This window comes from Pelophylax lessonae, assembly GCF_965119305.1.
Source record: "Pelophylax lessonae genome assembly, chromosome: 8".
Lineage (NCBI taxonomy): Eukaryota > Metazoa > Chordata > Amphibia > Anura > Ranidae > Pelophylax > Pelophylax lessonae.
This window is the reverse complement of record NC_138775.1, coordinates 215,390,744-215,416,914: the sequence shown is the minus strand read 5'-3', so window position 1 is coordinate 215,416,914 and position 26,171 is coordinate 215,390,744. Positions and strand designations below refer to the sequence as shown.

Below are 26,171 nucleotides of genomic sequence, written 5' to 3'. Positions count from 1 at the left end.
GATCTCTGTTTCCAGCGGAGGGCAATATTTTTCCTAGCGTAGAAGAGTAAAAGTCCTAGTAAAGTGCGATCTGCCACCCTCGGGACAATGTCATCCAGGAGACCCAGAAGACCCAGTCGAGGAGACGGGGCAACCGGGACCCCCAGGACAGCAGAGGACACCGCAAACACCTCAGACCAGTACGATAGAAGTTCAGGACATTGCCAGAAGATGTGCATAAAATCACCCGGGGCATGGCCACAACGCCAACACTCCGAGGAGTGGGAGGCATGTATCCTATTCATGCGATGTGGGGTAAGGTAGGCCCTGTGGACAATCTTGTATTGCACCAACCGATCCCGGAGAGAGACCAGAATAGCGAAGGGGGAGTCCCAGATGTGCAACCAATCCACTGAGTCCAGGTCCGGGACGTCCCGGGCTCAACGTGCGTGAAGGCCAGAGAGCTCCGGAGACGAGACACGGAGGAGATGAGCCTGCAGCACCGACATCGCTCGCGCAGAGCAATCATGACGCAGCACCCTCTCCAGATCTGACTGCACCAGCTGGGAGTCCGGGCCAGAGAATTGAGCTCCAAAAGCATGAGACAGTTGTAAAAAGTGGAAAAAGTAGGAGGACGGGAGGTTACGATCCGAAGCCAGCTGCGCAAAGGAGGGAAGGGAGAGATCACCTGTGAGGTCCGAGATCTTCTTAATGCCGCGTCTAGCCCAGAGAACCGGGTCCGGCAGTCCATACAGGTGGGGCAGGGCGGGGTTGAGCCACAGGGGGCGCTGGGGGAGACAGTGGTGTCCGGATAAGCCTCCAACAACAACCCCTGCCGCCAGGCCCGGAGTGTCGTTTCCATGGAGGTAGTGAGACTGTGAGGGGCCCGAGGACCCCTGAAGAGCAGATGAGTCAAGGCCTCCACCGATCCCAGCACCGCGGCCTCCACCACAACAGCGGAATTAGACGCCTCCGGGCTCAGCCACCATCCTGCGGTGACCAACTGAGATGCCAGGAAATATTTGTGGCAATCGAGGAACGCCAGTCCCCCCTGTGACAGAGGGCGCATAAGTGTAGCAAACTTGTACCGGGGAGGACTAGCGCCCCAAAGAAAGCCAGAAAACAATTTGTTAAGTTGACAAAAAAAGGACCTCGGAATCCAGCAAGGGGAATGGCGAAACAAGTAGGTAAGTTTAGGGAGAACCTTCATCTTTACAAGGTTGATCCTACCCAAGAGGGAAAGGGGAAGACGCTCCCATGCCCTTAGTCTGGCCCTAAGGCTCAGTACCACCGGGTCTAGGTTGAGAGCAATGAAGTCCATCGGGTCCCGAGACACCCGCACCCCGAGGTAGGTGAATGTCTCCACCCACTGCAAGGGCAAATCCCGGGGGGCCCCAGCCTTTGCCCCAGGGTCAATGGCCAAGAGCTGTGACTTGGACCAGTTCACCCTCAGGCCCGATACAACTGCAAAGGAATTCAACACCCGCAGGGCTCCCCCCAGAGAGGGACCAGCATCGCCCAGAAACAGCAGAAGGTCGTCCGCGTACAGGGCCACCCGCTCCTCCAGCCACGCCACCCGTAAGCCCTGAATGTGGGGGGAGACGCGGAGCGCCTCCGCCAACGGCTCCATGGCGATAGCAAATAAGGCCGGAGATAGAGGGCAGCCCTGCCGCGTACCTCTCGACAAGGGGAACACCGAGGATAGCCTGCCGCCGAGACGGCACCCCAGATGTTTTGAAACTACATTTCCCATGATGCTCATGCACACTGCAGTGTAGTTGAGCATCATGGGAAATGTAGTTCCAAAACATCTGGGGTGCCAAGGTTCGCCATCACTGGTATAGGGGCTCAGTGATGCCCTGGTCCAGATCTAGGAGGAAATACCCCAGGATACCATCTGTCGTCTCATTAGGAGCATGCCCCGACGTTGTCAGGCATGCATACAAGCACATGGGGGCCATACAGACTACTAAGTACCATTTGAGTTGCTGCAATAAAATATCAGTAAAATGGACTAACCTGCTGCATCATTTTTTCACTTTGATTTTTGGGGTGTCTTTGAATTCAGCCCTCTGTAGGTTAATAACTTTCATTTCCATCAAACGATGTGGCATCCTTTCATTCCTAACACATTACCCAGTCCATATCAGTATAGATATCCAGCATGAGATTTTTTCCCCATTGAGATCTGATGTGTTTTCAAAGTGTTACTTTAATTTTTTTAAGCAGTAGAGTTTAAATTGTAATCAGATCTGAAAACTGGGACATTTTGTGCATCAAAGAAATGTTTTTCTATGCTTGTTGACAAAGGAATGTAAAAAGCAGAAATTACCAGATTTAGGATCTGGGGACGACTTCTTCCTTCAGAGAACGCATGCTGAATGTGAACCTGACCCGCAGCATTGATCCCACAGATGTAAATATCATCATTTCCCTGAAACACAGAAACACAACAGTGCTGACATCACAGGGTGATGATTATACAGGCACAACAATTGTTCAGAGTCTCAAACAAAATACAGTGACCACTAGTCCTCTACTGAATCCAATTCATTTGTCTCTCTTAAAAATGTATCTTGTGTTTTCTATTAGAAATAATAATATCCAGTTTAGCTCTTTAGTGCTGGTTCACACATATGCCCTGCGAATCCACTGCATCACACTCGACTCGCAGGCAGTTCACACTGCCATTTGCGAATCGTTGGGGGTGTCAATACAGGTTTAACTACTACCCCAGATAAGTTCGTATATTGCAGTGCAAACTGTCAATTCTGACATGGCTGACTGGTTGCCTGTCGTTCTCCCCGGGAGCTGCGATACCCGATGAACGCCCTCCCCCTCTCCCTTCGCCTTTCTCGGCGTGGGGGATCGGGTGGGAGTGACCTCCGCGCATCGGCGCCACGCATTACGCCGACGCAACACGTCATTTTTGGCGCCAAGCGCCGGCGATATATATCCACTCTCAGGGCATTCGGATCACCTGCGGGCCGGCTCGCCTGGGGTCCGGACCCTCATGTTGATCCATTGTATGCACTGGCGTGACGCTGGGGACACCATGTTGAGGCGATGCCTTGTGACTCACCCATCGGAAACCTGGGCTGTGATCTTTGGTACTTATTCTAATCCTTCACTTTTTAGTTCCTCACCCTCTTTCATATTCTTATTGGATTTGGTTTTCCTCTCCCTCCCTAGTTCTCACTTCCTTACCTCCTCAAATGGTTTACACTTTCCAACTCACCCCTTGTGTGTCCTCACGATTGGTGCTCCCTTTTCTATCCCGTTACTTACCTTTCACTTTGGCTCATACTTCACTATTTATTACTATTCCTTTGGGTACCACTGTTCTATTAGTATATTTCCTAACTTGATAAGCAGCACTATGTATATATTACATAATATATTTTATACAACTGCACGAGTTTGTATACTGTGCAACATCATTATTTCTTATCACTATATACATTTTTTCTTTGCTGCTCACATGCACCATTTTACTTTATTTAGCTCAGCCCATATCTCCCGATGTGTGGTGCCCTTGCCGTTGCCCGCTGCCTTATGTTCCCTCAGCTCCCGTGGGAGACCTCTGGCCCCATGTCTCTACCTCTTGTGTGAGCAGGCTTATCAATCGCAACCTATGAAACCAACAATCTTCCTGAAGAAGTGGCATTATAAGTCCACGAAACGCGTCGGATTTTTGAAGTTTCAATCACAATATATTAACTTTACATCGTTGCAACATGGTTTTATCCGTGGTGATTTCATCTAACCACTCTAACATCTGCAAATGAATTTTTACTAACACTGGATCTGAGCAATCCCTATCATTTTATGCAATACTTTTGAGTTTTTATCTTATTGATTTATGACTATGTGTACAATTGCTGACATCAATAAATGCATTTGTTACTCTGATAGATTGTCTATGTCTCTCAGTCCCGACCTTCCTTCTTGATGTTAATGAATCGGATTGAATCGGTGTGAACACCCATGCAATCCGATTCTGGTGCAGACCAAAAAAAAAAAAAAGGTCCTGTGCGACTTTGGTCCAAACGCGATGCGTATTCAGCCATAAAATCTGTATGGCTGAATTTGCAACGTGCAGACATCGCATGTGGTTTGCATAGCAGTGCGGTGCGAATCACATACGACATTGCATATGTGTGGATCGGCACTTAGACGTACTAAGTACGTTCATAGAGTGAACCTTTAACCATAACCACAAGCCGGTCCCAGCTTGAAAGTGATGCGACAGCTCCACAGAGCCGGCAGTGCGGTGCCTCCCCCCCGCCCCCCCTCCTGCAGGTGGCACCCCCCTCTTCCTGTGGTTCCCTGTCTCTCCAGCCTTTTCTGGAGCGGGAACAGTTGAGCAAATTCACGTGACATAAAAATTTGCAACTATCACCTTTTATAGGAGAAGGTGGTGAGGTTCCAGAGGTATAGCCGAGCCGCTGTGGGGCTGCTAGTTGTCACTGACCGCTGCGGAGCATGCACAACAGCATCCGTGCTCCTTCGTCAGTCGATCGCCTGACGAAGGAGCACGGATGCTCTGAACGCGTGCAACCCCTATTTTTCTCCTGCCAGGAAGTGATGTCATCAGGGATCAGAAGTCGGCAGCCGGAGCCCTGTTGTGCATGCTCCGCAGCGGTCAGTGACAACTAGCAGCCCCACAGCGGCTCGGCTATACCTCTGGAACCTCACCACCTTCTCCTATGACCACTATCCTGGAAGAGGAAGATGGATGACCCTAACAGTCTTTGTGTACCGGTCTCACCCAACCTCGGACAGTGAGTCACCAATTTTAACAGTGTTAAATAAACTTGTACTATACTAAGCTGGCGCCGCTCTCTCCTTTCTTGCATCTCTCAGGGCTTCTCCACGCTTCAGCCGGCTGCCGCGGACTATAGCTTCCCTACAGTACCAAACTTTGTTACCCCCCACGCAGCCCCATAACCCCCCCCCTCCCATCCACCCACATTCCTTGTATCACCTTGGGATATTAGAAGAGCGCCATGACACCCCCCACTTTTATTCTACAGGGCCTCTACTTTCAGAAAATATATAATGTTCTGAGGGTTTAAGTAATTTTATTGCCAAAAATTACGATTTTCACATGTATGCGATATGATAACAATAATACTATTTTTCATAAGCTATATATATTTTTTTTCTAGGTGTATGTTTAACTGTATAGTCCTTTGTAGGTACATCAGGAGCTGCACTACTGGCTCTCTGCTGGATTGGAACAATGACTGGCAGACCCCAGTTTCAGTGCTATGCCTCCACCCCCTACCTCTGATTTTCCATTCACAAAGAACAGTGTGTGATGCCTTTACACGCACATAAACTTTAATGGCATCCCAGTCTTAGTCCATAGGGTTCAATATTGAGTTGGCCCACACTTTGCAGCTATAACAGCTTCAGCTCTTCTGGGAAGGCTGTCCACAAGGTTTAGGAGTGTGTCAATAGTAATGTTTGATCTTTCTTCCAGAAGTCCATTTGTGAGGTCAGGCACTGATGTGGACGAGAAGGCCTGTCTCACACGCCAAAGGTGTTCTATCGGGTTGAGGTCAGGACACTCTGCAGGCCAGTCAAGTTCCTCCACCTCAAACGTGCTCCATGTCTTTATGGTCTTTATGGACCTTGCTTTGTGCACTGGTCCAAATCATTTGGTGGAGGGGGGGGGGGGGATTATGATGTGGAGTTGCTTTTCAGAGGTTGGGCTTGGCACCTTAGTTCCAGTGAAAAGAACTCCTAAGGAGTCGGCATACCAAAACATTTTGGACAATTGCATGCTTCCAACTTTGTGAGAACAGTTTGGGGATGTCCCCTTCCTGTTCCAAGAGGACTGTGCACCAGTGCACAAAGAAAGGTGAGCGCAACTTACATTTGGTAAACAAATTTTGCTATTGAATTCCCTTAACGACCTACCGACCGGCCTATAGCAGTTTTACTGCTACAGGGCGGCTGCACTGTGCAGGATCACACACATATATATATATATATATATATATAATGTTATATCCTGCATTTCCCGGTATTGGCCGCTCCCGCTGGGATTCTACACAGCGGGAACTGATTTTTCAGGAAACAGGCAGAACAGCAATCTGTCTATGTACACAAGGAAGATCGACGTTCTGTCGGTAAAAAAGGCATGGATCCTGTGCATGGGATCTATGCCTTCCCCTAGTACAAGCACCTCCCCCAATACAGTAAAAACCAGATAGGCACACGGTTAACCCCTTGATTGCCCCTGATGTTAACCTCTTCCCAGCCAGTGTCAGTATAGTCCCCAAAAAAAGTGTCAAAAGTGTCAGTGTGCAATTTGTCCGCCGCAATATCACAGTCCCGCTACTAGTCGCTGACCACTGCCATTACTAGTAAAAAAAATATATAAATAAAAATTCAATAAATACATCCCATCATTTTCAGATGCTATAACTTTTGCGCAAACCAACCAATAAATGGTTATTAGGATTTTTTCACCAAAAATATGTAGCAGAATACATATTGGCCAAAAGGAAAGCTCTATTTGTGGGGAAAAAAAGGACAAAAAATGTTTTTATTTGGGCACAGCGTCGCACGCATGCCATATAGCTAAAAATGGCCTGGTCAGGAAGGGGGGTAAATCTTCAGGAGCTGAAGTCATTAAGTTCAAAATTGGCAAATGGTAATATATCCGCAGTATAAATTAACTGATGCAGAGCAACTTCTTGCCACTAGAGGGTGCAAAATGCCGCAAATGAAACACATGTGCCAGTCAACCTGCACACTTCAGTTACACTGAACTGCCTGTTCGTGTGCATGTCTTCAGTACGTTAATAATCTTTAACCACTTTAGCCCCGGAGGATTTTACTTTACATTGTAGCAACGGGTCATTTCTTCAGTGTTGTCACAGGAAAAGATATTATAAAATATTTAAAAAAATGTGAGGGTGTACTCACTTTTGTGAGATGCTGTAAAACTGACTTTTATGGAGGTCCAGGAGTACAGCTATCACTACACTCTCTGCGCTCTGACAAGAGGGATGCTGTCTATGCACACACCGCGTCCCTGCCCACCCCCTCCCCTCTGCTGTTCATTCACAGAAGGCTTTGTATTTTGTGAATGGATTCACCATTTACAAAGCACCCTATGATTGGGCAGGAGGAGGGGAGAGGCAGGAAAGACACAGTGGCTGCATTAGACTCTGCATCTGCTGGAGCTGAGACTAGAAGCTCCAGTGTCTGAGCATCAGAAGTATAGTGATAGCTGTACTCCCAGTGCTCAGTAAAAATGTCAACTGTAAATTAAAGAGATACGTCCACAAGGTGGCATGCACCGCATTGGACTTGACCCCTAGGAATGCAGCACATTTTACAAAGTGGCTTTGTTCCTGAAATTAAAAGAGAAGTATGGGATTATCGCTCAGCACTCGGTTTACAGCCTGCAGAGAACCGATGACTGGATCCTCCTCCTGGCCAATCAGGGAGCGGGTCTTCCCGCTTCCGTATTGGCCAAAAGGCAAACTCCGTGCCATTGGATGAGGAGGCGGGAGGACTGAGGACTCGGAAATGCGGGGAGCCGGGGACTGAAGAGAAGCTGTGTGACCGTCCGAGAGGTAAGTGCAGGGGTCTCGCGGGGGGATCGCTGGCACTCTGCAATTATTGGGGGCAATGCTGTGGCGCTCTGCAATTATTGGGGGCAATGCTGTGGTGCTCTGCAATTATTGGGGGCATGCTGTGGGCACTCTGCAATTATTGGGGGCAATGCTGTGGGCACTCTGCAATTATTGGGGGCAATGCTGTGGGCACTCTGCAATCTTTGGGGGCATGCTTTGGGCACTCTGCAATCATTGGGGGCATGCTGTGGGCACTCTGCAATTATTGGGGGCAATGCTATGTGCACTCTGCAATTATTGGGGGCAATGCTGTGGGCACTGCAATTATTGGGGGCATGCTGTGGGCACTCTGCAATCATTGGGGGCAATGCTGTGGGCACTCTGCAATTATTGGGGGCAATGCTGTGGCACTCTGCAATTATTGGGGGCATGCTGTGGGCACCCTGCAATTACTGGGGGCAATGCTGTGGGCACTCTGCAATCATTGGGGGCAATGCTGTGGCACTCTGCAATCATTGGGGGCAATGCTGTGGGCACTCTACAATTATTGGGGGCAATGCTGTGGGCACAATGCAATTATTGGGGGCATGCTGTGGGGACTCTGCAATTATTGGGGGCAATGCTGTGGGCACTCTGCAATCATTGGGGGCATGCTGTGGGCACTCTGCAATCATTGGGGCCATGCTGTGGGCACTCTGCAATTATTGGGGGCAATGCTGTGGGCACTCTGCAATCATTGGGGGCAATGCTGTGGGCACTCTGCAATTATTGGGGGCAATGCTGTGGGCACTCTGCAATCATTGGGGGCATGCTGTGGGCACTCTGCAATCATTGGGGGCAATGCTGTGGGCACTCCGCAATTATTGGGGGCAATGCTGTGGGCACTCTGCAATTATTGGGGGCAATGCCGTGGCACTCTGCAATTATTGGGGGCATGCTGTGGGCACTCTGCAATTATTGGGGGGCAGTGCTGTGGCACTCTCCAATCATTGGGGGCAATGCTGTGGGCACTCTGCAATTATTGGGGGCAATGCTGTGGGCACTCTGCAATTATTGGGGGCAATGCTGTGGGCACTCTGCATTGATTGGGGCAATGCTGTGGGCACTTTGCAATTATTGGGGGCAATGCTGTGGGCACTCTTCAATCATTGGGAGCAATGCTGTGGGCACTCTGCAATCATTGGGGGAAATGCTGTGGGCACTCTGCAATGATCATTGGGGGCAATGCTGTGGGCACTCTGCAATCATTGGGGGCAATGCTGTGGGCACTCTGCAATCATTGGGGGCAATGCTGTGGCACTCTGTAATGATTGGGGGCAATGTTGTGGCACTCTGCAATGATTGAGGGCAATGCTATGGCACTCTGCAATCATTGGGGGTAATGCTGTGGTCACTGTGCATTGAAAGGGGGCACGCTGGTCTCTCTGCATTGAAAGGGGGGCACGCTGGTCACTGTACATTGAAAGGGGGACACGCTGGTCACTGTGGATTGAAAGGGGGGCACGCTGGTCACTGTGCATTGAAAGGGCGCTTGCTGGTCATTCTGAATTAAAAGGGGGCATGCTGGTCATTCTACTGGGAAAGTCGGAACTGGTTACTAAAATTTTTGAATCCCACCACTGGTCTTAGATTATATGCCTATCCCCTCTACCTCCAACCAAGGCTTGTATTAACCACTTCTGGACCAGAAGGTTTTATCCCCTTAATTACCAGGCCATTTTTTGCGATATGGCACAGTCGTGTGATGCTGTACCCAAAAAAAAAAATGATTTCCTATCCCCCCCCCCTCCCCAAATAGAGCTTTCTTTTGGTGGTATTTGATCACCTCTGCGGTTTTTATTTTTTGCGCTCTAAACAAAAAAAGAGCGACAGTTATGAAGAAAAGAAAAAGCATTATTTTTTCATTTCTGCTATAAAACACAGCCAATAATAAATAAAAAAAACAATTAGGAAATCTAATTTTTTCATAAATATTAGGCCAATATGTATTCTGCCACATATTTTTGGTAAACAAAATCCCAATTATTATTATTATACAGGATTTATATAGCGCCAACAGTTTTACAATGTGATAAGTGTATATTTGCGCAAAAGTTATCGCATCTACAAACTAGGGGATAGATTTATGGCATTTTTATTTATTTTCTTTTTTTTTTACTAGTAATGGCAGCGATCAGGTTTTTTTTTTTTTTTTGCGGGACTGCGACATTGCGCCAGACAGATCGGACATCTAACTGACACTTTTAACACTTTTGAGGGGACCAGTGACATTATTACAGTAATCAGTGCTAAAAATATGAGCTGTTACTGTAGTAATGACACTGGCAGGGAAGGGGGTTAACACCAGGGGCGATCAAAGGGTTAAGTGTGTCCCTAGGGGATGCTTACTAACTGTGTCTGGGATGGACTCACTAGATGAACATAGAGGTTTGTGTTCCTGAATGGCAGGAACAAAGGATCCCTGTGTTCATCTGTGACAGAACGGTGGTCTGCCTTGTTTACATAGGCAGACCGCCCTTCTGTCTCTATGGGGAGTGATCGCAGGTGGTCAGTGGACATTGTGGCCGCCAGACCCACTGATTGGCTCCCCCTCTGGCCAATCAGCATGCCCCCCACTGGTTATTACACCAAACGATGTATGGGTACTTCGTTTTGCGTAATAGAGCCGACCTGCTGTAGTATATGTGCGGCGGCTGATCGGCAAGTGGTTAAAGGATTTTTGCTCAAGAATCTACCTTGCTACCCCTGTTTTGCATTTTAGAGTATACCTTCATTCCTCTCTTCTGTTTAAAGCACTGCAATAAATCTACAAAAAGACATTTCCTAGACTGAGCCTGTGTTTGTCTGAGAACTGGTGTTTGGGTCTGGCAGGCTCTGAACAGGTAAGGGAAACCTGGGTTATTCTCAGTGGTACTACACAAATATTTTTATTAGGTAGACGAGGGGAAGGTTAGAACTCCTGCCAGATTTTCTTTTCTGTCTGGGTCCCTGTTAAGATTTTCCTCAGTGGCGTAGCGTGGGTTGTCAGCGCCCGGGGCAAGGTAAGTAATTTGCGCCCCCTACACAAATCTACTAGACCATTATACAGGCCACTACAGTGACCTAGCTAATCCCTAAACAGACCTACCTTATTCCTACAATGACCTACCTGATTACTATACTGACACCTACACTGACCTACCTTATTCCTGCACTAACCAACCTGATCACTACACTGACCTACCAAATTTCTATACTGACACCTACACTGACCTACCTGACCACTACACAGACCTACCTGACAATTACACTGACCACTACAGAGACCTACCTGATTCCTACACTAACCTACCTGATTACTATACTGACTCCTACACAGACCTACCTGATTACTATACTGACAATTACACAAAATGAAATTAATGGGCTGCCTAGATACAGAACACAGGTAGCAATGTTATAAAGCTAGCCTCATATCCTTCACATCACAATCCTGTCATTACATCAGTGTTCTCAGCCCCCTGCACATCACCACCCCCCTTCACATTACTCTCCTCAGCCCACCTTCATATCCCCCCTCTCCTCAGATCCTTGTCATCACCCCCCCTTACATTTCTATCCTAATGCCCCTTTATATCATGCCCCTCCTCCTCCACATTTCTGTCCTCAGCCCCCCTCTGCATTCCTGTCCTTAGCCCCCTTTATATCACCCCCCTCCCGCCTTTACATTCCTTTCCTCACCCCCCACCCCTTTACATTCCTGTCCTCATCCCCAGTACCCCTTTACATTCCTGTCCTCATCCCCTACCCCTTTACATTCCTGGTCTTGTCCCCCCCCCATCCCTTTACACTCCTGTCCTCATCCCCAGTACCCCTTTACATTCCTGTTTTCACTTCGCCACCCCTTTACACTCCTGTCCTCATCCCCAGTACCCCTTTACATTCCTGGTTTCACTTAGCCACCCCTTTACATTCCTGTCCTCATCCCCAGTACCCCTTTCCATTCCTGTCCTCATCCCCAGTACCCCTTTCCATTCCTGTCCTCATCCCCACTACCCCTTTACATTCCTGTCCCCCACTACCCCTCTACATTCCTGTCCACCACTACCCCCTTACATTCCTGTCCCCCACTACCCCTTTACATTCCTGACCCCCACTACCCCTTTACATTCCTGACCCCCACTACCCCTTTACATTCCTGTCCCCCACTATCCCTTTACATTCCTGTCTCCCACTACCCCCTTACATTCCTGTCCCCCACTACCCCTTTACATTCCTGTCCTCAGCTTTACCCCATCTTCAGATTCCTGTCCTCAGCCCCCCCCCATCCCCCATTTTAAGATTCTTGTCCTCAGCCCTACCTCCCATCCCCCATCTTCAGATTCCTGTCCTCAACTCCCTGTCCTCAGCTCCACCTTCACAGCACCCTCAGCTTCCTCCACAATCCAAATTACTCACAGAGGAGACCGCAGTTGAGTGGACAGCTCCGCATGGATGGCAGCAAGCATGAAGCTGACATCAGAAGCAGGACAGCTCTGGAAGGAGGGCGGGATCTGTACAACTTTTCCAATCAGCTTGTGATTGGTTGCTAGCAACCAATCACCTGCGAGTTAACTTGAAGTCCCGCCTTCCATCCGGAGCTGTACTGGCATTAATATCAACCTCCTGCCTCCCGAGTCCTGCCGTCAATGCAGGGGCTTGTTCAGGATGGCTAAGCAGGCTCCTGAATGGCAGCATGACACTGCGCCCCCCCCCCCAGATTTTGCGCCCGGTGCGGCTGGCCCCCCCAGCACCCCCCACACTACGCCACTGCCTCTCAGTACCTATCTAGTGAAACCATTGTCAACAGGACAGAAAGTGCCCGAAAGTCACCTTAACAGAGCCCTGGATAACAGTAATGGTTTGAAAGGAGTTCTAATTCTTCCCCACTCTATCCCAAAAATAGAAAAAAAAAATCATATAAAACACAGAAATGAATGAAGCAATAATTTGATACATATGTTAGAAATAACAAACCCTTGTTTTACGTCTCACTGAGAAAATTAGATTTTTGTGGATTCTTACCAGTGGAGGTGTTGTCTTTGTTACACACAATTATAATATGAAGACATGACACAGATGGCTATACAATGTTAGAATGAGGTCATTCTCACCATCATTTGGTCATCTGAAAATCCAAAGGCTACATATCCAGCGGCTGGCCCACTAATCTCATAGTGATAGCCTCCATCACTTATCTTGGTTGAAGACATGAAGTGGCAGTTAGTGGTTTTGGAGGGGTCACAGTCAGAAGGGCTGCTGAGACAAATTTTCTGGATTCCACAGGTGTCCCGGGTTATATGAGTGGATGGAGAAATAGAGGTAATAGAGGTTGCAGATGAGGATGAAGATGTGGCAGTGCTTGAGGTTGCAGATGAGGTTGAAGACGTGGCAGTGCTTGAGGGAGCAGTAGCATTCGGACTGCTGGATGTGCTAGGACTATTGATGTTCTAAAGTCAGAAAATAATTACATATTACTGTAAAAAAGAATAATATACTGTACAAAAGATGTGAAATGCTCTACTGAGCTGTTCTTTGTCCTCATATGTATTTTCATGAGTGTTGGGTTCCTAGCCTGTCTAAAGATTAAAGATGGGGAAACACTAGTGCAGGGATCCTCAAACTACGACCCTCCAGCTGTTGTGGAACTACACATCCCATGAGGCATTATAAAACTCTGACATTCACAGACATGACTAGGCATGATGGGAATTGTAGTTTCTGAACAATTGGAGGGCCATGGTTTGAAGACCCTTGCACTAGTGCATATATTCTTTTAGCTTGAGAATAATGATGTATCCAGTAAAATCGTTTTGATGAGCAAGACTTTTCTGCAGACCTACTGTTGCCATTGTGTATGCTATTAATGTATGTTATTGTCTGTTGTAATGAAAATGTTGTGAATATCTGCTCAGTGGGAAGTGATGTGCCTTTAAAAAAACAACTTTTTTTTTTGTAGATAATTGGGGACTCCAAAATTGCCCAGGAATGCAGCGTGGTATGGCTACTGAGACTGATCAGCTTAAGAGAATAAATATTCTAAATCTCTCTTTCATGTAAATCAAACATTCAATGTTTGGTTTTAAAGGTTTCATTTTTGAATAACATTTTATATAGTTCGTGTATAACCCAAAACGATATTTTGCAATTTATAGTAAAAGTACGATTTGTGTTACCCTTGCGAGGTGGGAATAGTGTTGGGGGGGGGGGGGGCAGACATCCTTGACAATAAAGATTAACATTATATAACAAAGCTGCACAGTTTTTTTTTTTTCATATCTGAATATCTGCTAGGGCTCCATGACTGCATAGGCCATTTACTGAAAAATTTGAATTTAGTCTTTAATACTGTCAATAAGTAAGCCATACATAGTTTTAAACCAATAGTAAATGTCATATGGAAACTGGTTTAAATAAATAAGTCTTCAAGCTATTTAGACGGTGTAATTTTACCAAGGATAAATGGATGGCTTATGAGCTATGATATATTTTTACATTTTATCGTTAACAGCATTATTACACATTATGCACACTTATATCAAGAAAGCATCTTATCTTGTCAAACCAAGCAGCATCCGGTAAACTGCTAACTGGATGCGGTTTCCCCACATTCCAATACGCATGACAGGAGAGTGTGACCGGCTCTCTATGGAGCAGGTTCACACATCTCTGGGGCGGCCACGGAGCGCACTACAAAAGGGTCCTATGTGTCTTTAGCTCTGTTTCAGGTCTAAATTCAGGCGAAAATTCAGACCTAATTCGGATCTGAAACAGTGAACGAGGACACACTGGACCCCGTGCTGCGAGCCTTGCCACACATAGCTTAAAGGATAAGTTCATCTTTCTGAACACGTTGCATATTACACCCATATTTAGAGTGTAACGTGTTCAGCAACCTCTCTCCCCATGACAGTGGATGGGGGATCTCCCCCCCCCCCTTCCTCTGCCCACACCTACTGTCACAGTTTAAAGACAGTGTGGCACGATGGGGCTCCACCCACACAGCTGTGCCATTCATTCACAGAGTTCTGTGAATGAATGAACTACAAATACCTTCTTCCACTGTGGCGAACAACTTGTTTTTCTCAATGAACTGTGAGGACAATGTTGAGTGCTCGTAGTTCATTGATTCTTTTTGCCTTCAGTAACTGTATGCCTGTATGGGAGGTATGGGCAGACAGCTGTAATGAGTCTGAGCCTGATTTTTACCTGCAAAAAATGTGCATCTATCTATCTATCTATCTATCTATCTATCTATCTATCTATCTATCTATCTATCTATCTATCTATCTATCTATCTATCTATCTATCTATCTATCTATCTATCTATCTATCTATCTATCTATCTATAAAAAAATATATCCTTTAAAACACTACAGTGGGCCAATAAATGGACCAGTGGGCCACTACAGTGGGCCACTACGGATGTCCTAGTGAATTGATTGAATATTTGGTAAAGATGGTCCACCTTTAAAATACAAGTGGATGTAAACTCCCATGCATTTACCCCTGTGTTATAGCTATTATACTGTAATCATAAGCAATATGAAGAGCTCATTGCTGGATATTGTATACATTGGGTCTATAAGCAGGTGATGACTGAGATATTTCTGTAGTAGGTATGTTCAGTACTTTTTGGGGTTCAATGTATTTTCAGCTGTGTAAGTTGTACTGCTTAGTTAATGTTGCCCAGCAGAGGTGTTGCTGTTTGGTAAGTAAGGGTTACCTCTGCTGGTCAGGTTTTCCCGGGCTTTTCAGAAGAGTTCTGCTCCCTGCTGGACAAAACATATAAAAAGGAACGGAACCAATCAGGAGCTCTTTGGGGACTGAACTGCTAAGATGTAAGCTACCTCTCTGCCAGGATGCCATCCATTCTGTTTGGGTTTGTTGTTCAGTTTAGCTGCCTGGTCTTAAGTCATTAAAGGGGTACATGCATGGTGTTTTAAAAGAACAGTGCTTAATTAAGGTGGTGGGAGAAGTTAGAGAATATACAGTACAGAGGTCTAACAAGCAGAAAAGCTGTCCTAAGGAAGCTAATAGCTATATTGCTGTTGCTAATGGCTACCATACTTATATCAAGTGCTTAAGCACACAACAAGCCAGTAAGCTGGTGACATGGCATGGGAGACAGAGTTAAGGGGTTTGATGCTCGGCCCTTTTACTGGCGACTGGTTCCCCGCCTACTTGGACTATCCTCCCGGCACGGAGTTCCTAGGGACCTAGGAGTCACGAGTAATGAAGTGAGGTCTCGGAAGGAGAACAAGCATGTGTTTATGAATATTGAGCTTCTTGTATCCAATAGCAACATATGGATTATAGTCATTGGGAGTGAGGTGACAGGACTGTTGGGTTGTTGGAGACTGGTACAAGCTCTGCTGTACCAGCTCATAAATGCTTCACACCTGGGGGGAGTCTAACAAAAGTGTGTCCATACTGTTAACAATTTAGAAGTTTGGCCACGGATTAGAAAGAGACAACTGTGCTCCTGGAAGAGTCTTGGTTTTAACCTTGAGCACTGCCTTAATACTGATTTCACGTGACCGCAGCCTCTGTCTGCCACTGAGGCTGCTCGCTCCGTGGTCCCCGTCCTGCCCACAGGCCCATGCATCTAGTTTTATTCCTACTTAAAGATACATTAAATACAGAATTTACACCTACTGTTAGCACAGGACTTTCAACTCCCACCCAGTATTTGCTTCGTGTCTGGACAAATGTTGCTCTGTGGAAAGAATAGGAAAGGCATATAGATTATCCACACCATAGCTTTGATGATTAAAATGAATCAGCAAAATTATTTTGTTAAAAATGCAACCTCTTGGGTCCATTTATAAAAGGTTGAAATACATACATATATACGCACAGTATGTATGTATGTATATGTATTGTGACATTGGGGTGATTAGACTCAATGGTAGATGCATTTTTTAGTGAAGTCCATGCAAGTCGGAATTGTGTTTTAGGGGCCTGGTAGTCCACTTTTTAAAAACAGATTAAAGTAAAGTTCACAAACTTGCCCACGCAGGGGTTTTTGTTGCATGCAGCATAAACAGGTAACAAAAATATCAAGCCCCCTGGCTTTCTCTTCAGGAGTACCTCTGCTCCTATTAACCCTTTTGCTGCCAGGTCCGTGCAGTGTACAGACCTCATTTCTCCCTCTACTATAAGCTCATGGTCACTTCAATGAACATGAAATTATAACAGAATTGTTCAGCAGACTCTGCTAAACAGTTCTATAACTCTGATCAGCGGATTACAACCCGCTGAGATCAGAGTTATTAACCTAAAATGTGACTACCCCCCCCCCCATGCTGCTACTTCCCTGTCCCCAGCCTATACCCACTCTCCTTTCCTAGCCCCTTCATCCCCCTTTTTCACCCCCAGCACTGATTTACCCCCCTCCCTTCCTCCAAAACCCAATCCCTGTAGCTACCTCTAGAAGCAGGCATCCCTCCTCTGCCACCCCCACCAGCTTCAGGTGTTGCAGAGGCTTAGAGGGGATCTTAGCATGTCCCCTTTGCCAGGCCAATTTCCCCCCCCCCCCCTCCTGTACCGGCCCCCACACCCCTGATCCATCCATCCCTCCCTTTCCCTCCCGCTGCCTGAAGCTGCTGCCTGACACTCCGGTGAGCTGTCAGGTTTAGCGGGGAAAGGGAGGTGGTTTCGGGTGAAGCTGGGGCTTGGGGGGGGGGGGGGGCTTGGTAAACATGTGTTTACTGGCCCCCTCCCTGTAGTACAGTGGACCGAGGCATTGCTACCAATGGCTCCTGTGTCCACTGATAGCTGATCATAGTAAACTGAGTGTTACTGAGTGTCAGACTGTCAGTTTATGAATGGATAAGGAGACTTTATACAAACATAATTTCATTCATGTAAAGTGGGATACCTTCTATATCTATATACCCGCTCTTCACCCCTGTGTGGGGTAGGTATTTGCGGTGAGTGGGCTACCTGCCTTAGGGGTCACCGAACACCTCACCTACCACCCACCACGGGGGTTGCTTCCAGTATTTTTTACATGAAGAATTTTGTCACTTATATGAACTAATTACATCACTTTGTCACTTTATTGGACCACCAGTTTTTGTCACTTAGTTCATTTTACTTTTATCAGTCTTGACACACCAGATTAATGCAACACAATTTTTGCTGTCACTGAGTCACTTTATTTTGGATCTCATTAATTATTTGCACTGGTCACTTTATCTACCCAAATTTGACATTTCATTTACACATTGCACCTTATTGGACCCGTTAATTTTTATTCTTTGTTTGCACCTAGTCACTTTATATATTGCATTTTGTTATTTATTTAAATACCTCATAAGGTTTGCACCTTTATTGCCGCATCATATTTTAGTTTATTTTGTGATATTTAGCTTTGTGCAGTTTTGATATTCATTTATTTATTTATTTTTGGGTGCATTCTTTATACATACCTTTCCTGTCTCATTATCTATATATTTTCCAGTAGACAGCGCCATGCCCATACTTTGTATTTCAAAATATGGAACCCAATCTGGGAATACCAAAATTTGGAGAAAGCTTTAAAAGTTTTCTTCACACAAAAATCAAACTTTCTACACATACGTGAGCACTTTGTTCTTTTTCCAACCATTTTCCCAGTGGCATGCCCTCATACTGTCTCGATGTATATGTTTATTGTGTTTCAACAAAGGTAACAAATTGTTTATCTAAATCTGTTTTACAGAATATACTGGACTATCAATCATTTCTTTTCTATTTATGCCAAAATTACTGGGGCCATTATTTAGATGGAGATGAGGATGTGTTTGACCTTGCTATAGTTCTCAGGATTTTTGTCATTTTCTTTGCTGCTACTTTTCATTTCTGACCTCTGTATTGATAGTTTCCTTGCTTGTGTTCTCTCCTGGTGTAGATAGATGAGAAACAGGAGTATTTATCTATTACTTCTCATTACTGTTGGTGAGACACGATCCCTTTTGGCTTCTATGACTCTCCCTTTCCGCTTTAGAACAGGTGTTACTGTATGGAGCACAGAAAAGTCATCTGACTGCTGTTGTGCACTAGGGAAGCCTAGTGAAGGATTGATTTGTCTTCTGCACTGGGAAGACATCTTGAGGAAGCCAGTGCCTACTTTTTAGCATTAAAATTCTGTGAAATTTGAGTGGCCATTTTGGCATGGCTGTGATATATTGTATATACAGTATTATGTGCCATGCCATGTGAGCTCAGTCCTGCACGGGAGAGAGAAGGGGCAAAATATTGTGCAACCTACAGTTTTGAGTAGGCCTTGAGTGGGCTCCCTTTCCAGTGGAGCAAGTAAATGCCCTGCTGCGTACCTTTAGTAGGCATGGGAATAAAGCAGCCATGTAGAGTGAATATATGAGTTTGCTCTATATTGGACTTTTCCCCCTTATGGGTTTTCCCTGCTATGGGCTGGAAGCATAATCAAAGACCTTGTTCTGATATCTGATCACGCACCAGTCTCACTGCGGTTGTGATTGATGTTGGCGCCGGAACAAGCTTGGTGGAACTTTTCCTGTTACTGGATTGCTGTTCTTGTGTTTGAACCCTAGATTCAGAATAGGTTAAGTTAATTCTGGCCTTTAAATGTGACTTCATCCTTCCGGGGCATGCTCTGAGACACCTTCAAGGCCGCCTTGTGTGGTCACTATTGGACACCTCCGCAGGGATCTGGACCAAGCAGAAGACAGGGTGCAATGGCTTGAGCTTCGGTATGATGGTATGAAGGATCCACATGCCTACTCTGATCTCCAAGTGGCCCTTAGGGAAGTAATGTTGCTGCGTATCGCATCCACCCAAAAACAGTTACTGCATCAATCATAATGCATTTTGGAACAGGGAGAAAAAACTTGGAGGCTTCTAGCATGGATTGCCAAAGAGCAAACCCCATAGCCACTATAATTGATTAGTCTGATACACTGACAACTGCCCCAGAGCTGCCATTTATTGCAAGACCAATTATTCCTCCAAAGTGACCTATACTTTTGATGAGTTGATCCATTACCTGGACAAGATAGAGTTCCCTATTCTCTCTTCTTCCTTGAGGGTACAATTTGATTCCCCAATCACCCTGGAGGAATCCCAGCTCGCTATCCACTCTCTGCAGTCCAGCGGACCTTCAGAGCTCTTTGCCGGCTCCGTGCCGGAAGGTAACTCCCGTGCGCATGCGCGGGAGTGACATAATCGCGGGTCCGGCCACTAATAAGCGCCAGAGCCGCTGAACCCGGAAGAAAAGCCGAGGGAACATGACGGCTCCCTCAGCGGTGTCCGGGCGACCGTGTTGGGGCTTTGTTTTAAGGTAAGTATTTCATATTGAGCTAGTATGCGATGCATACTAGCTCTTTATGCCTTTCTCCTGCAGGGTTTTTTTTTTTTTTTTGAGTATACAACTGCTTTAAAGACCTGTCGCCATCATTCTGGATTGCCAGAGTCCATGTCAGAAGCTTGTATAGTGGTTCTTCCCAAGCCTGGAAAAGACCTGACACTCTTCTCTTCTTACCGCCCTATCTCTTTACTAAAAGCCAGTGTCAAAATTATTGCCAAACGTCTCGCTAATCGCTTAATGAAGGCTCTGCCTATGGTTATTCACGCAGAATAGAAAGGTTTAATGCCCGGCAAGAGCACTTACATCAAAGTCCGACGCCTTTTTACGAACATCTCAGCGTCACAACAGAGGAAAAGCTTTTAAATCCTTCAAATGGATCTAGCTGTGGGAAATATTGCATTGACTCAGCTTTAGCTCTCAATATTATCTTGGTTACAGAAATATCAACACCTGCCAGCTGCATCCCAGGGCTTCTCAAACAACACTTTTTCTGAAAATGATAGCCCATCATCTAGCTTAAGTATTTTGTGAGGCATTGACCCACAACAGGTATACAAACCAGGAAATTCTGAGTATAGTCTGAACTCTTTAACTAAAATTATTTTGCAGGTCATTGACTCAAAGTATTGTAGCAAGAGGGTCAACATGGCTGTTGGACAATAAACATTTTCACAAAGAAAGTTCCACAATTGAAGTCTCATGACTGAAATCAGAAATTACAATGTTAAATGATTTTGCTTGGAGAAAAGCCTTGCACACAGCAGGGGAAAGAATATAGGAAGCAGTTCGTTTAATGACAAATATAAAGCTGTTTTATCAGATGGCAGATAGCAATATGTTTAAAGGTACAAAGAATGTATGGACTATCTTAGGCATTTATTTAATTAGTGTTTTACTGCTGCATTGATTTCCAGCTGATGTAAAAAGAGGTGAATGCGGATACATGTATTATGTAAGTTATTTATTAATCTGAGGACAGTTATTTATTAATCTCTGTTCCATGCTGTCCATGCAGATTCACAGAATTTTAAAGCTTTACATGATGGAGTGAGCAATACTATAAAAGGTGGAGTAGGTTAATTAAAATAAATTACTTCCTAGAAAATCTTCCAGGAACACCACTGACATTAGACAGCTTGGTTTACAGTCACGGTGTACCAAGCCAATCTCAGCGGCTCTGTAGCATATGATCGCTGTAATAACCAGTTACAAAAATCACATATTACTGTTTACATTGTTAGGAACTATAGCAATCTATGAATGGGTAATGAATGAATCTGCAGCTGATGAACCATTCATTAATTTTCACTGACTGCAGGATCATTGTGTTAACCATTCCAACCCAGCTCCTCTCTGACACATCAATGGGCTTATTTACTAAAGGCAAATCCACTGTGCACTACAAGTACAAACATTTTTGGTGTTTTTTTTCCCTTAAATATATATAAATAAATAAATATCACTAAAGGTAAGCCCTATTTATATATATATATATATATATATATATATATATATATATATATGTATATATACAGTGCATTGCGAAAGTATTCGGCCCCCTTGAACTTTTCGACCTTTTGCCACATTTCAGGCTTCAAACATAAAGATATAAAACTGTAATTTTTTTGGAAGAATCAACAACAAGTGGGACACAATCATAAAGTGGAACAAAATTTATTGGATATTTCAAACTTTTTTAACAAATTAAAAACTGAAAAATTGGGCGTGCACAATTATTCAGCCCCTTTACTTTCAGTGCAGCAAACTCTCTCCAGAAGTTCAGTGAGGATCTCTGAATGATCCAATGTTGAACTAAATGGCTAATGATGATAAATAGAATCCACCTGTGTGTAATCAAGTCTCCGTATAAATGCACCTGCACTGTGATAGTCTCAGAGGTCCGTTTAAAGCGCAGAGAGCATCATGAAGAACAAGGAACACACCAGGCAGGTCCAAGATACTGTTGTGGAGAAGTTTAAAGCCGGATACAAAAAGATTTCCCAAGCTTTAAACATCCCAAGGGGCACTGTGCAAGCGATAATATTGAAATGGAAGGAGCATCAGGCCACTGCAAATCTTTCCTCCTCACCTAGCAATATAATATCCCTACCTGATGCCAGTCCCCTCCACTGCTCCTGGGTCTGCATTAGCTTGAGATGCCCTCCCCTGAGGGGATGTGCTCTGATTGCCTATACCTATATAATAAGAGATGTAACATAGTTACATAGTGAGGTGAAAAAAGACACCAGTCCATCCAGTTCAACCTATGATGAGTGTGTGTGTGTTTTCATGTCAAAATACATTGTATACCCCTGTATGTAGTGGTCGTCAAGGTGCCCATCTAATAGGCATACTGTTCTGATGGCATAGAACCGCTTACGCAGTTTAAGGTTAAACCGCTTCTCTTCTAATTTCAGTGAATGCCCGGGAATCCTTTTATATTCCCTTTCACTGAATAGTTTGTTCCCTATGCTAGGGTCACCAGTACGGTATTTGTACATTGATATCATATCCCCTCTCAAGTGTTTCTTCTTCCTTTCGGTGTATTTTGGTCATAATATTGCTATGTAAGTGCATGATCTTCGCTCTTGAGGAACACATAGTATTTGACAGTGAGAAAATACTTCCTGGGGTGGTGCCCGAATTGGGGGGCTGGAATTTTTTTTTTTTTTTTTTGCGGAAGATTTTGTTTTGTACTGAGCCCTGCGTGGCTGAAATTGTTGTCTCGTTTTTTGTTGTGTGTTTTATTTTTATAGTTTTTCAATTAAAAAAAAATAAACATTTTTAAAATAGAAAAAAAAAAAGTATCACAGAGCTAAAAACAGGAAAATGGCCTGGTTATGAAGGGATATTACAGATTGTTATTAGACCTAGTTGTCTAAGTGATATCTACAGGGATTGGGATTGTGACAAGCCCTACAACAGGGATTGTGACCAACCATACTTCACACTTACAACAGTCAGCTTTTATTCATGTATTTTATCCTTTTTCCAACAGAATTAAAACCTAGTGCTGTAGCTACTTAAAAAATCAATTTAAAACAATATAATCAATGTTCAAGACATGGGCATCCGCAGAACTTTTTTCAGGGAGGGGGCATCATTTTAAGGTCACCCATGCTCCGCCCCTTTTCAACAATGTCATGGAGGGGAGGGGCTTAGTCATATACTTATTTTGAGTATTTTTTTTAAAGAGCAAACAGCAGCATTTATTTTTAAATAATTTGTTTACCTAAAAAAAAAAAAAGATCCTGTTCCCTTAAAGCATGTTATACAGCACAGTGCTGAAATACCTGGCTTATCCTGCCTGGTTATGTCCTCCCCTCTATAAACTGACCATGGTATATAATGGCTGCTGAGCCCTGAAAGCGTGGTCAGCTTACGTGCTTCCGACATCCGCAGCCCTCCTGTCCTCCTCTGTCCTCTCTCCCCCCTCTCTCCCTACCTGTTTGCTCCTGCTCCCCCCCCCCTCTTGCTGCTGTAGTTTCATTTAAAGTTCCATATCCTGTGTACAATCTGTTTAATAATCCTGTGTGCCCCTGTGTCTGTGTTTTATAAAAATAAGCCATTCTTTACAAGTTATCAGAGCGCAACTCATCGCTCATGTGACCCTCCGCTTCTCTCCTCCTCTCCTCCTCCTCCCCTCCCAACTGACATCAGTGAGGAATCCTTGGCCCCACCCGCTGCAATCAGCTGTCAGACGGGGATAGGAGAGAGCTGATGGGTCACGTGAGCGGTGCTCGACCCTCTGAAAACTGGTAAAGAACGGCTTATTTTTTTAAAACACATACACAGACACACAGGCACATAGGATAATTAAACAGACCAGACAGGATGGTATAAAGTGGCTTAACAACCACTTGAAAGGGGAATTTGAGATTCCAGGGGGGAGGGGGCATTTGCCCCCCCTTGCCCCTACCTGCGGACGTCCATGGTTCAAGACCACTCTGTAGAGTGGGGGAAATGGATAGTAAATATGTAATTTACCGGCCTCTTCCTTTTCTAAATGAACACAGTGATCACACTCTCTCACCGTGTCTATTCATAACTGAAGCATAGAAAACTGTGTTTGCTATGCCACAGTTTGTGAATGAACAGGAAGCTGCTTCGCACAGAGCACTTCCCATTCATTCACTGTCCAGTTCAGCTGAGGCTGCAGAGTAAAGGCATGTGTGCTTGAGTTTTGGGGAGCACTCCCTAATGGAATAGGCTGCGCACACCTATGCTCTGACCACAGGGTGACAACGTTGCAGTGATGTTACTGCAGAGTGAACAGTGTTGTCATACTGTTTAAAGAAGTGGAAAATTAACAGATCTGCTTACAGGATGAACACCTAATAAAGCTAAAATGCAGGGATACCTACAGTAGAAACACAAGTAGTTGATACTAGTTATAAACTGTGTCGTATATGTAATTTTCTTATTTTGCCTATAGTTCCACTTTAACTAACAGCTGAACTATTGGACTTCTATTTACTTAATGCATATCTTGAATTGAATAGAAATATAAATACAAATAATAGGTGTGTAGTCCATTTAAGTAAGTGACACAATGATCAAAAGGTCAAAATCAACATAATACATGTAAAATAGTTCTAAATGCAGTGCGCTTTTATTAGCACTACACTATGTGGCAAATCCTTTTGTTGTCTCCATGGGAATTTTGAGTTTCTAGGTTTGTTCATTCCTGATGGAGGTTGATGGATCATAATCATCTGGTTAGGAGCCTGGGCAAATTTGGTGGTGTGTCACACAGAAGTTGGCACTCGTGTGTAATGGGGGGTGGGGGTGCTAGGGTGATGGGATGGTTGTCATATCCTCCATGTTTCCCTCCTCATTGGGCATCAAGTTAGGGTCACATAGGAGGCCTACTCCAGCTTTTTCTGGGCTACACTAGGCACTTTAGATAGGGTCACTTCCTTACAACTAGGGTACCTTTACTTGCACAGATGAATAAATTCTAATAAACTCTCTTGACATTAATATACACCACCATGGTCACTGATGCATTTAGGAGGGACACGCAGAGCCAATGTCCTCTCTACCCAATCCAGCATATCTCCGCTACCTCACTCCCAGTAACGGAATGGGACCCTGCCATGCACCTAGCACAGACTCTATACGTGCACTTGCTTCACTCTACCTCTTCTGTACCTGTGTACAGGCTGAGGACCTCTGCAGTGCTGATCTGCTCCTGTTGCTATGGGAGAAGGACCTGCTCACTGAGAGAGTGCCAACAACAACTCTTCCTGTAAAAAACGATCCCACCTTCCACATGTACACTCTTATGATCGTCTACTAGAGAAACCTTTGTTACCCTTGGTAACCACGTGTATCGTCCTACTTTAATACCTTTTGTACTGTTATCTTCATACTCCAATGTGTTTAACTGACCAGGGCTGTCATTTCAGATAACAATAGTAAGTCTTTTCCTAACATCCCTAATCCCTAACTCAGGCTTGTGACTGCCGCAGCATACCTGTACAGAAAAAAAGTACATAACTGGCCATGATGGTAGTCTCCAGGATTTAAATCCTCAAGGTGGACTGCAGGTCCCAGCAATCCCCCTATGCTGTAGAGGGCCCTTAAAGCCAGGTGTTCACTAACAGGCACTCCAGTCTCAATATATTTCAGAAGGCTAGCAGGACTTTGGCAATGGTACCACAAACATTAGCAGTGGCCACGCTCTTTCATGTCCAGACGCCTGTCCCTTTTCTAATACACAGAACTCGTGGGTTGGACCCAAAAAAGCACACTAGGAAAGAACTGGGAACTACCATTAACACTAACCTTCCCAGCTGGGGCTGCATAAAACTCTACCTGCTTACACATGTGGAGTTGTTTTTGGCACAGTTTATTTATAAGACTCAAGATTTTAAAAGATTTAACCTGGGGATTTATTTTACATTAGCACTATTTCAATTGAGGAAATATTTTTGATAAAATATGTTGATTTTAAACTTTTGATTACTGTTTCACTTACTTAAAGAGAATGTGCACCAATTATTTGTGTTTATGTATATTTTAATTTTTGTAATCAGTGTGCTGCTTCTCTGTTTACTTTTAACACACTAATCACTGGACTTTTTGGCTTATATTATTGAATAGAAAACAAGGATATAGGTGTAACACCCGCTATTTTTGTCTCTCCTGTCCTGGCTGTGACGGAATCCGGACACCCCCGACCGGGATCTGTGAATCTGGCTATAGTTACCCCAAGAACTCGACAGTACAAGTTTTGGAGT

General features: G+C 44.9%; 1 protein-coding gene across 1 annotated transcript in view; it reads right to left on the bottom strand.

Annotated features, from left to right (window-relative positions):
• The window catches only part of LOC309562229 (putative ferric-chelate reductase 1), a gene marked incomplete at its 5' end in the record, with an annotated part of 130,118 nt that overhangs the window by 63,909 nt on the left and 40,038 nt on the right, over nt 1-26,171 (bottom strand). The window contains 3 exons of the mRNA XM_082266353.1: nt 2,312-2,413; nt 12,710-13,045; nt 16,254-16,314. Coding sequence (XP_082122479.1) covers nt 2,312-2,413; nt 12,710-13,045; nt 16,254-16,314 — 499 coding nt within the window. The remainder of the gene's footprint in view (nt 1-2,311; nt 2,414-12,709; nt 13,046-16,253; nt 16,315-26,171) is intronic.